General features: G+C 39.7%; 1 protein-coding gene across 4 annotated transcripts; it reads right to left on the bottom strand.

Moving 5' to 3' along the window:
- Positions 1 to 1,036: 1,036 nt before the first annotated feature.
- CREBZF (CREB/ATF bZIP transcription factor) lies at positions 1,037 to 12,125 on the bottom strand. 4 transcript variants are annotated; one of them, XR_004539841.1, is made up of 4 exons: positions 10,798 to 12,125; positions 10,487 to 10,561; positions 9,329 to 9,415; positions 1,037 to 4,857 (listed from the first exon to the last, which is right to left on the bottom strand). XR_004539841.1 is itself a non-coding variant. In XM_033948355.1 (2 exons), the coding sequence occupies exons 1-2, from the start codon at positions 11,715 to 11,717 to the stop codon at positions 10,546 to 10,548; spliced, it is 936 nt and encodes a 311-aa protein (XP_033804246.1). In that variant the 5' UTR covers positions 11,718 to 12,125; the 3' UTR covers positions 8,087 to 10,545. The 4 variants fall into 4 exon arrangements, 1 of the variants encoding a protein (XP_033804246.1); XR_004539839.1 differs by having other exon boundaries at positions 9,345 to 9,415; XR_004539838.1 differs by lacking the exon at positions 1,037 to 4,857 and having other exon boundaries at positions 8,087 to 9,415.
- Between the last annotated feature and the right edge of the window lie 768 nt (positions 12,126 to 12,893).

Here is a 12,893-nt window from a genome sequence, read left to right as displayed (position 1 = left end):
GCAGTTGAGCTGATTTAGATACTCCTGAATAAAGAATCAAGCCTGAAGCAAAGGATAAACCAGGGTTGCCACAAATGGTACAGAGTAGAGAAAGTCTATCAGGCTTCCAGGCATTTGAATATCCCCCCCATGCCTGATCAGGTTCATTGCTGTAAAATGGAAGTTTGGTACAACCATGACATGGGACATGTACCTGTGGGGCAGAACCTTTGTGCCTGTGTTATTCACCAATAGCTCAAAAGGAGGGTGTTCTGTGAGCACCTAGATGCTGTATTACACTAGCATTCGATAACAGCATCTGGGTGCTCAGTTCCATTATACAATACTAGTGCTACTCAACCTCAGAGTTACAGACCTGGTATAACTGCAGGTGCCTAAATATGACAAAGGCATATGCAAGTTGCTGAATTCATAGGTAGCAGCCCTATCCTTGTGACTTCCCCACTTCATTTTACACAATATACCATTATGCACAGCCTTAGAGAATAGCACTTAGGGTGTATAAGTGTAGAGAATATGGTCACTTTTTGCATAAGGGGCAGAAAAACACCTGTTATAGAATAAGGGAGAACGTGTCTTCATTTTAGGTTTTCAGCCATATTTAGGACTGCAGAATACATTAATTTCACCCTTCTCCCTCTTGTTTTTTTGCCCAACCTTGCAGTGCTATTCCTACTACTACCCATCTATGGACTCCTTTTACGAAGGTGCGTTAGGGCATTAACTAACAGAATAGAGCAGGTTAAAATGCCGCTACCGCGTCCTGAGCAGGCGGTAGGTTTTTGGCTAGTACGCGCTAATCCAGTGCATGCACTAAAAACACTAGCGCACCTTCATAAAAGGAGTCCCATATCTATCTTCAAGCATATCTAAAGTTACATTTTTTTCAACCTTACTTGATAACACACCACGAACAAACAGTCCTTTAAAAATCTAAAGAGACAATTATGATTTCCAAACAATTTTAAATGGGTTGAGCTGAGCAATGCTATAAATAGTCACAAACCTGTTAAGGAAAATGAAGAATCTTTCAATGTGCTCATCATTTTGTTTTTATTGCTTGGAACCCTAAATCTAGTTTCTTTTACTTAGATCACAACAAATATAACATGCTCTAGGCATACTCATACAATTCATGAAATATCATGGTGCTCAATAGCACATGTAACCTTCAAGGAACAGTCTATAAGCTGAAATACTCATATATAGCATGTAAGGTGCTAAAGATCATTCTCAACACAGAACATTTAAGCAACCTTCTGCTAGTGGTTTGGGGGGCTTATGCAACTGCATGAATGACTAACAAAAACTGCACGACCCTGAATGTACTGTTATTTTTCTTCAAGTTGCTTAAATCAACTTGATCCAGCCACATCACTCTCTTATGTCTTCCCACTGTGCTAGTACAGGTCTTGTGAGAATTACCTATAAACTTCTCCCCAACCACCTACCGCGATCCTGTTTTGGCTCCTAACAACTCCGCAAGAAGACTATTCCAGATGTCCATCACTTCAGGCAAAAGTATTCCCTTGCACTCTTTAGCTCTTTTGGGTATGTTATTAAAACCCGTTAGATATTTGTCCATGTATAAAGTAGTTCAATGCAACTAAATTAGAGGAATATTATTCAGTCAAATGAATTGATGTCCATGTGTGGTTAAGTTTCTTTTACTTTGACATTTGAATTTTAAAATAATTATACAATATGCACACAAAAAATCCTTATATATGACCTTTACCGTATATTAACATGTGAAGGCTAAAACTTAAAAAGCACAATGAAAAGGGGCATGCACCCTATGGACTCTAGATAAGGATAGAAATGGCAAACAGCCAACATCTGTAACCTTATATTTTAACTAAGGAAAAGGTGTAAAATAATCCATAAAACATGTTTAGTTACATAAATGAAATGTTGGCACCATGATTAATTAGGTCAGCAGACCTCCCTGATCATCACCCCCCAGCTGTTTTAAAGGGATTCAACTGGAAGCTTGTTTACAAGTGGAGTACTGCTTATGCTATAATTGAAACATTTCCACTGGTAACTGCAGCAAAATCTACTCATGAAAATTTTTTTTACCATCCTCATAATTCATTTGTCTATCTTCAAAAAAAAGTCCTAGCTATATAGGACGAATCAACTTGTTTCTTGGATCTGATACTTCCCCAGCTGTTATGATGTCTATGATTATAAATTTTTTAAATACCTTATTCCCCAAATTAACCTTTTAACTATCTGCACTTTCACGTTGTCATTGGGACTATTGCATGATATTTTGATAAGGAGCATTCCATTTTACCTTGAACCATAAGTGGACCAAAAACAAGGATTAAATCCTACTTCCCTTTCCTTAATGACACTCCCAAGTAAGTTTATTTATTCAAATTTGATATACAGTACTGCTGAATCTTACAGAGTTCTCAGCAGTTTACATCTATCTCTTGCCTCAGGCACTAACAGATTTAAGCTCTTCAGAGAAGAGACCTTGAATCTGAATGCTGTAAGCTACCTTGAGCAGCATTTACTGGAGACCACAATTTTTCAACTTTTAAACAGATTTTTTTAAACACACCAATACTTTTTACTAAAAACCTAGAAGGCATTTCTAACTAGCTTTAAGAAGCTCCTGCCTTCAACAAGTCAAAAAAAGGACCATAAATCACAGTAACATAGTAGATAACGGCAGATAAAGACCCAAATGGTCCATCCAGTCTGCCAGTTATTAAAATACAAAGTTGAGACAATAAAGTCAAATAATTTTGGAAAAACAAAGAATAAAAGGCAAAAAAACCCAAACAAACCTTGTGTCAAAAATTGACTAAGGACTTCCCACCTCTCCTATTAGAGATGGAAGAAACCTAATGTATGTTATGCTTTAGCATAGGGAACATTAACTATTCTGTCCCTTGACTGATACTATCTCATTTTACCACACTGCTATGTAATTCAAAATAATGATCTTTTCAATTTCTGTATGAACATTTTCAGTACTATTGTAAATTGATGTTACATTATCAGTTCTGGAGACAGCATCATACTAACACTGAAGCATTTCTTGGAGGCAACCAGTTTTACTTTTGTTTTGACAAATTTTTAATGTTTCAACCTCTACTTAAACCAATCACTTGGGGAAAACAATGATGCACCCATAGTCTCTGTCAGGTGGATCAGCTTCCCTATCTGGCAGTCAAACCCATTAGCATCCTTAGCTGCCATAGCAAACCTTTCAAAAGGTTCACCCTTAATCTTTTCTTGCAGACCTCTGCTGTAAAGCACTAACATGAAGATGTAGATGTTTGTAAGTAAAACACGAGAGACAGAACATGCAGCACTGAATTCGTATTAGCCCCTTTAATCAGGACAGGCAATTTGACAGGTACAAAAATGCAGTTGCTGAACTGCTTCTTCCATTGAAATATATTGGAACATTATTTTGAAGGGTGGGGGATTTTTTCATTTCTACCCCATAATATCAGAAATGTCACGTCTACAGCACAAACCAGATCAGATCAGCTCTTCCCTTCCAATGACTAACAACCCATGCCTCCACACCACACTGCTTTCTCATTGGCTGGATCCTAGCTACATAGCCTATATTGCTATTCACAAGTAGGGAAGGCTCAGCAGGGAAGGGCAAGGTAAGCAACTGTATGACAATCTATTCTATAAAAATCAGGATAAAATTAGCTCAAATTGAAAAATCAGAAAAACTTGTAAACATGTTACCCATCCTTTTAGCTTCTGGCCATTACTATAAATTTTGTTGAGGTCTGAAAAGCCAGACAATGGTCAATCCTAAACATGTGGGCACCTCTCAAAGGGCCTCCTATATATGTGGAAACAAAATATATGCTAAGTTCAGCAATGGCTTGGTAAGGCCTTACTCATAGCACTTTGTACCTTCTCCTCCACTGCCAATTCCAGACTTTGTTCCTTTCATCTAGCTGCCCACTGTGCCTGGAATAAGTTTGTCCACCAAGCCCCACCTTTTTGATATAGTCTTCAATCCATAACACTACTCCCCACAAACCTAATCAGCAGATTAACTGTATCCATGACATTCTGTTTAGATTGTAAGCTCTTTTGAGCAGGGACTATCTTCTTTGTAACTCTGTACAACAGCTGTGTACATCTGGTAGTGCTACAGAAATGATTAGTAGTGGTGGTGTAGGATGATGGGAAAGTTGCATGGGGGTAGCTGCAGTTTGGGGATTTAGAGTAGGAAATCCAACCTTTAAAAAAAGCATTATCCTGTTCTCTAACTGTTCCATTTCACCCAGTTTCTATGCTACACAGAAGTGCACTGAATTTTTTAATGGTTTTCTTTTTGGGTGGGGGGAGGGGAGTTAGCACCCCCCCAGGCTGATTTAATTCATTTTTTTAAATATATTATGTCTTGTTATCCATTTTTCATTCCATCATTTCATTTTCAGAGTTACTTGCCCCCAATACAGTCATCACTTATTTGTACATTTTTGCCAACATCCATTGACTTGGGAAGAATAATTGCAGTATGAGGAAAAAAAATCATTCAATATGAAGTCTCTCAAAATTTCATGTTAAATTTTAAATGAGACCTAGTTTCAAACCATAACATCTGTATTGCCTGATCAACTATTATATGCCTTTTTATGCTCTCAGCAAGCCATGGCTTCCAAAATAAACCCTATTGCTTTCTCAAAACTCATGCTACCCGCTTTTCATTTAAAAAAAAAAGAGCCCAGATCCTTAAAATGGGTTCTGAATCTCCACAAGTAATATTAGAATAGTAGTCCCTTGTTGACACTTTGTTTGCTGTTACCACCTCTCCATTTACAGGATGGGGAAATGATTCATTTGGCAGATAGTGCTAAGCTGTTTAGAAAGAAGAAAAAGAAGTGTTACTTTTCAACATTTATAATGCACAAGATAATATATATTCAGAAACAAACACTGGCCAAGTGTTCTAACTGGAGGTGAATTGAAACTATTTGGTATGTTGAGTTTGTTTAATAAAATTAAGAGATACTACTACAAAAATAAAGCACTATCCAATTTTAGACCTACATTTAATAATCAAAGCTTTATTATGAAAGTAGGAAGCTTGGAATTTTAGTGGCTACATAACTTCTAGATTATATCTATGCAGGCTTCCAGGTGGAGCTGCTGGGTTCTCATTTTTTTTTTCTGTCTTAACTGAAAAATGTAACTCCGTTTGTTTTCCTTGCCTATCATACAGGCCAGTTATAGGAAAGAACAGACTTCAAAAATCAATTTTGCAGGAGTAGTAAATTGAATAGGTCACAACTGTCATCCAAGTGAAATCTCAAGAGCCTCATTTTCATAAAGTGCCTTCAGCACTGCAAAGCTTCTTTAAAGCAAGGAAACTGTGTATATATTAAGGCTCAATTATATACTATGTAGCTAAAACTGCCAAACTGAAAAACGATATCATGTGTAAATTAAAGAGTAATGCATGTAAGACATTTGTTTAGAGGGATTAAATACATGCATTATTATTTGCCATAGGGCCTACTGAATTGCTTGTAAAATTATTAATGTGCATTAGTACAGAGGTACACAAGCACCTGAAAACCAAAAGCAAATTTTCTAAGATGAAACTGCCTAGGTAGTAGTTGTTTAAATATTTGATGAAAATTATCCGAGTACACAATTGCCCACTTACACTTGCATCAGCCACTTTGATCTAAAAGGGTAAAGATGTGTACACATCTGTTACCTTTAAACCAAGGGGGTTATTTATTAATGCTTAATGTGCTATTTCACATTAAAGTGACTTACTGAAAAATATAACCAAACACTAAGGGGCCACCTTTGTGTGCATTAATTTTACAATATATATTAGGACTGATATTTTATGATTACAGCTGCATTGTAACAATAAAATAAAGTGAGACTGCTATTTAATGTGTTATGAAGTGAGCAAACATTATAAATTACCTAAGGGAGAACCAAATCAATTTCTGCCACTTGCTGTTTCCACTGCAGTGAACAAATTACACAAGTCAACCCCTCCCCCAGGGTGTAGATGGAACCTATTATCCCCCATATTCTCTATACGGTGCACGTAAACTAGTCAGTAAATTAAACACTAGCAATTACTGGCTTTAACAAGCACTTTAATTGGCAGTAATTACGAGCAGTACACAGATCTGTCCTATGCCCGTCGTGGTGTGCAACTCAAAAGGGGTGTGGCCATGGGAGCTGCATGGACAGGTAAAATGCATTCCCAGAGATTAGGCTCAATGTTAGAGTACTTGGATTTGTATACCTAAATGCCTGCAGCTAGGTGTAAACATTTATACCAGCTTTCAGCAGACATTAGTGCTTGTGCCCAAAATAAGGTGCGAGAAACACACCAAGCTAGTATTCTGTAAAGCAGTGTTTCTGAACTCGGTCCTGAAGTACCCCCTTGCTGGTCAGGTTTTCAGGATATCCACAATGAATACACATAAACTTGATTGCATACACTGCCTCCATTATATGCAAATTTCTTTCATGCATATTCATTGTGGATATCCTGAAAACATGACCAGCAAGGGGGTACTCCAGGACTGAGTTTGAGAAACACTGCTGTAAACACTGATTTATAGATTACAACCTTACCCCATCTTTTACAAAACTGCAATAGCAGATTCTAGCGAGGAGAGCCGTGCTGAATGGCCTGCGCTGCTCCCGATGCTCATAGGAACTCAATGAGCGTCGGAAGCAGCGCAGGCCATTCAGCACAGCTCTCCGCACTAGAAACTGCTAAATCTGGCTCTATATGCAAAGAAGAGGTCTGATACTGCATAATAAATGCAATTAAAACAATATGATCGCTTCTGGGCTTGGAATGCCTAAAATCAGTCATCATCCAAAAATACAATGCTTTCTATTAGTATACACTAGAAACATTTTACACTTACAAACCATAAATTCTAAAGATTAAAAATCTGGTTTGAGAATGACATGGGGACAAATTTGTCCCCACAGACACTCAATTTCCCTGCCCTGTCCCATTCCCATAAGCTCTGCCTTAACTGCACAAGCCTCAAACACGTATGATTTTAAAGTGTTTGAGGCTTGTGCAGATGAGGACAGAGCTTGCAGGAAAGAACTCTATGGGACAGGAAAAGATTTTCCGCGGGGATGGGGAAAAATTTGTTCCTGTGTCATTCTTTAAATGAGGTCATCAAAAAAATCTTCCACTGTGTTTTCCTAAATCAAAATGCATGGTTTGCTCATATTTGTAAGAGGAATTATCAAACCAAAAAGAATTAAGATTTACTAATTCCTATGAAGCAATATATTGATCTGAGCAGCCTGTTTTAATCTATTTGCACTACAGTTCACAAATTATGTACACTGCAGGTAGCAGGATACCAGTGGCTCTTGCCTATATAAAAAATGTCAAGCTCATCAGTGTTGATAAATATTCATAGAACCAAAGGACAAAAAGAATCATCATCCAGGTTTCAATACAGGAAGGACAAGCACCACATGAAAAATTCTACAGAAATGTATTTTCAGGATGCTTTTATTTGTATTCTACCCTTCATGTTTTAATAGCAGCTTTATGTGGATTTTAAATTACCAAATTAACATGACCCAAGCTCTAAAATTAAGCATTTTGTTTTAAATCTCCACCATGCAGTAAATGCTACTACATGGCCATAAATATTAAAGAAATGACAAAAGTGTACAAAAGGTTACGCAAATCTCTCCCACTTCAAGCAAGATACGTCTCTCTTAAGGCAGCCAAAATAACTTTTTGCAACAAGCTTAAAACATATTCACACATTTGGCTGTGCAAAAATGCAGCTTAAATTGCAGTTATGCAAGTTAACTGCACTATCCCCCTCTTTTACGAATGCATAGCTTAGGTTTTAGCGCTGGCAGCGGCGGTAACTGCTACAACGCTCATAGAATTCCTATGAGCGTCGGAGCAGTTACCGCCGCTGCTAAAACCCATGCAATGCGTTCGTAAAAGAGGGGGCATATTTTGATGCAAAGATATATTAATTTCAGGCTGTGGCTAAGTGAAACAGCCAAATTGAAAAGGCTGATTAATATAAAAGCAAAGATGCACAAACTAGGCACATAACTGAAACAAATCTGATTTTATTACAACAGTATATTCCCATTGCTTCATCACAAATATATTCAACAAAATATTCAAGTATTTTCCATTATCAATTCAAGACTTTAAACTCACAATGTTAATGAATATTAAACACTTAGTAAGTAGAACAATGGAACAGGTCTAATCTATACCATGCCAGAATAGCAGGATGTTTTGTGTAAGTGGAAGTGGAAGTGACCAACTTTTTGCCTTTATTGAGGAGGATGGGCAATTTACTAGTACTGCATGTTAATGACATTAATGTGTTTTTACCACAGGGCTATGCAATTGGCCCTGTGCTAAATAAGACAAATTAATGGCATAAGTACTGACTCATTCCCACTCCCATCATTATGAAGCTTCCTCTGCAGAATCAACACTTGAAAAATAACCCCAATATTTCTGTCATAAATGAAGTTATGAAAGATAGCTGAATCATTAAGAAAAAACATCAGTTTTCTGCATCTTCTCGTACTTCGGGACTTGTGAGAAATTTATTTTCATGTGTCAAACTCGTTCCCATTGTTTGAGGGTCCTGCTTTTGTGTTACTTTATCTAGGACCTCCTTAGTCTTTATACTTAAATATTATGAAATAATTAAAAAAATTCATATTAAAGGGAAAAATTACACAACTTTGCTTTAGATGGGAATGCTAACAAAACTTTGCTTTAGAAAGAATAGCTAACAAAACTGACTTCTCTTATTTGTATGTATGCATGTACAAGTTCCATGCTTTTATTACAGAAAAAAAAATAAAAATCACAGAAGGATGTAAAAACTAAGGCCCTCTTTTACTAAGCTGTGGTAGAGATTTCTACCATGGCCCGGGTGCTAAATGCTCTGACACTCATAAGAATTCTATGAGCATTGGAGCATTTAGTGATCCAGGTTGTGGTAGAAACCTCTACTGAGGCTTAATAAATGGAGAGGTAATCAGCTTCATGCCTGCTTATTAGGCCTCAAATTCATCCCCCGAGCTTAGTTTATATCTAAAAATGATACAGCAATCAGTATACAATCCTGTACAGTCACCTTCTAGTCAAGCACTTTGGCTGCTGTGTGAAAGTGAAGTGGGTTCCAAGGACCTATAAAAACAAAACCTGATCTGAGAAGTTCTCAATTTTTTTGGACAGGCAGGATTAGTTCCTACTGACTGCTGTATTTTTACATAAACAAACACACATACACAGTAGAAGCCCTGATATTACCTCTTACATTACCTATTTCTTATACTACCTTTTACAATAAAGCAGGAAACGTGGCCAGTAGCTGGTTCCGTGTCTTCTGCCCCAACACAGCTGAATCCACTTTAGCATAAAGAAAAACAGGGATGCTAAATACACATATACAATGTTAAACAGTGAGGTTTCACAAACAATATAAAATATTAGCCTTTGAAAATGAAGGCTCATTTTAGGTAACTAATTTAAAAAAACAACAAAAAAAACCCCACAACCAAAACAAACTAACACCCAACAAAGATTCTCTATGAGCAGTGTCTAAGACAAAACATTCTAAATGGCAGCATAACCAATTCAAAAAAAAAGGGGGGGGGGACCTTCATAGCATATTTACATATGCAGCTTTCAAAATTATTCATTCTTTGTAAAACCTCACTTTACATTTTCAACATTGTTATTATACAACATTCCAATGCATTTAGAATAAACCAGAAGTGAGTGACAACCCATTCTATGTAAGTTAATCCATATTGGCTTTAACCAAACTGAGAAAGTTTTAAGTTCTCCAGTATTTATATACAATATCTTGATAATTCAGAATTGCAATATTCTTGAGCCTGTTCCTAAAAAGGAACATACAGAATAGAAAAGCCACAAAAATCTAATGTGAATATTTACAGAAAGTGGGCATTTTGAAGCATTTGATATCTAGCATTCCATGCAAAATTTATCTAATAAAGGGAACTTGATCCTTCAACAAATTTAGATGTGTCATCCAATTACCTAGACAACCCTTAAAATTTAAGTAAACTCTATTTGTTCTTGAATTACTTCAGGGAATCTGCACCAAATTTCAGGATGACTGCACTAAAACCCTACCTTTTCAATGCTTTGTTTGAAAACTGTGACTACCTTCTCACAGATACAACCGGAAACAAGTTTTTTTGGAAGGTAGAGCTGCCAGGCTGGAGGAGTAGGGTTCTAGTTTCTGGCCATATCTTCCCTTAATGCATACTAGAATTTTAATAAAAAACCCCACTGAGTCAAGGTACATGAGTAGCTTAGTTATAAGCTCAATAAACTTGTTGCTAGTATTTTACAGCTAGTTTAACTTATTGGGGGAAGATATGAAGTATTATTGGGGAAGATATGAAGTATTATATTTCCCACATTTATGGTAATCATATTGATCCTTACCAGGTTGGGAGACGAAAAGGACTGTTCTTTAACCCCTAGAACCGAGCAGAGCAGGGAAATCACCTAAAAAAGAAACTGTCAGAAAAGTTTAATAGTAATGTATAGTCGATATGGAATGCCATTAATCAGACATGCTTTAACAAATACTGAGCAAGCAATACTTAAGATATTTGCTTAAATATGTTCGCCCCCTTGCAGATGTCCAAATTTAAAGGAAAGTTTTGGGTTTTTTTTTTTTTAAACATGTTTTCAGTACAATGCATTTCAAAACATAAAGAGTTGGAAAAAAAATAGCAGGTACTTGACCCTACATTTTAACTGATGTACACGCATTCCTGGCACAGGAAGCACAAAACTCCACCGACACCTTTTCCTTGTCCACATGCAGACAAATCCCGCCAGAGGTTTCCTCCTCCGCTTTCAGCCTCTTTCGAGGCAACGCGTAGTCGTGATCGCTCTCTTCGGCCTCCCGGTACAAGGAAGTGGTGAGCTTCAAGCCGTTCACCCCGGTGAGTCTGCAGAGGAGCTGCGAAAGCACGCTCTCGTTGGCGAGAACGGCTTTCAGGTAGCGAGTCTCTTCCTCCAGCTCCTTCACCCGTCTGCCCAGCTGCCGGTTCTCATCCTTCAGTTCTTGGTTCTCCGACGCCAAACAGTTCACTCTCGTCTCCAGCCCCATCACGTACTCTTTCTTCTTCAAGCGGTTGAGTCTGGCGGCCACCGCGTTCTTATTTATTTTGGCTCCGGCGGCCGCCGTCGCCCCCACACCGCCGCTCCTCTTCGCGCTTCTGGCCAACTCGCCGCTCTCCGCCGCCACTCCGCAGCCCATCAGCTGCCGCAGGAGATCGGAGAGCTCGCTCGGGCCGCAGTGGCTCCGATCCGCCTTCAGACAGGGACCATCGCCGCTCTCCAGCCACAAGTCGCCAGTCAACTGCGCGCCGAAGCCCGCGTCCCAGTCGCCCTGCCCGCCCTGGCTCAGCAGCTCGTCCAGCTCTAGGCCGCAGAGTGATTCCGCCTCGCCGTCGCCACTTCCGGAAAAGCAGCTCGGGTCTTCGGCGCCGCTGGAGGCCCCGCCGTCCTGCCTCTCCTCCGCGGACTCTCCGGCGGAGAGGGCATTCGACGAGCCGTCCGCCCCAGCCGAGCGCGCGTCGGACGTCAGCGCCATCTTCAGGCGGCGCGAGCTGCGCGCAACCGCACTCGCCGTCGCGGCCCTTTCCCGGAACCTGTGGCGCATGGCGTTCAATGACTCAGCGCGAGGCCCGCCGCGTACCCGAGCCGAGCTCCGGCGCTCACAGCAGCTCCGGGCGCATTAAGTCACCTCACAGTCCACCACCGTGTAGGCTCGGCTCTTCTGTGTTCTGTACTGCCGAGAGGGGAGTGGCTTTTTTCCCGAGCTGCGGCCTATGAGCGGCGGAGAGACCAGCTGTTGGTCACCGTTTGCTTTTCTCTCTCTCTTTCAGTAGCCCGCTTTTCGAACGTTAAGTCTTAGACCGTAGCGGAGCCCAGTCTAGCTGTTTTCAAACAGTTCCCGAGCGGCGGGATTAACGAATAGAGTAGACAGCGTCCACCACACAGTTCCTCAAGGCTTTCGCGCTCCTACATCCGGGTCAGTAAGCAATGCCCGCCCAACGCTTGTAGCCCGTAACATCCGGGAATGTAACCAACTTACGTTCCCGCCCATTCCTTTGTTCTATCGCGAGACTAACCGTCCCCTCAAAGCGTTTGTCGAGCGGGTTACTTTGTAGTGGTGGGGATTTTTCAGGTTCAATAAATTGTTATTAAATTTAAACGTGGTACTGCAAATAATGATAATAAAACACAAGGCAAAACAAATCACACAACCTAAACAGGCATAAATTAACATACCCTTAACTTCATTTTACAAATTACAGGTTAGAAAACCTTCACAGTACAGTAGTGTCAGCAGTCATGAAACAATGTATGTATCAAGGCATTGTTATAAAGTAGCCAAATGTTCCAAATTTTCCCTTTCTGCAATAAGATTCCTGTTATAGCTGCTATTGACAGTTCATATTCATGGATTTATGAAACCGAATGACACCAGCAATGCACATTAAACTTCTTATAATTTTTCTGTGTAACAAAACTTCTTTGAGCGCTACAGAAATTAAAATATCACATATTCCCAGAAGTGATGTCAGAGAGAGCCAAAACAGATTCAGGCAGTAAGTTTGTGATGTTGCTTGCGCTGGGAAAATGAGAGAGGTACAAGGGGTGCACGGGCACGGCTGGGGGAGTTGGGAAGGAGCGAGAGCAGAGAGGATGGGTACCAGCGCCCCCCCAACAAGAAGGCACCCGGGGCAAACCCTCCTCCCCCTTACTACGCCACTGCATTTGCCGTTTCTTTTTTCTCCTGCCTCACCTTTTGCCCTACCTCCATCTTTGGCAC

This window comes from Geotrypetes seraphini, chromosome 6 (assembly GCF_902459505.1).
Source record: "Geotrypetes seraphini chromosome 6, aGeoSer1.1, whole genome shotgun sequence".
In the NCBI taxonomy this organism is placed as follows: Eukaryota; Metazoa; Chordata; class Amphibia; order Gymnophiona; family Dermophiidae; genus Geotrypetes; species Geotrypetes seraphini.
This window is presented reverse-complemented; position numbering and strand designations above follow the sequence as displayed.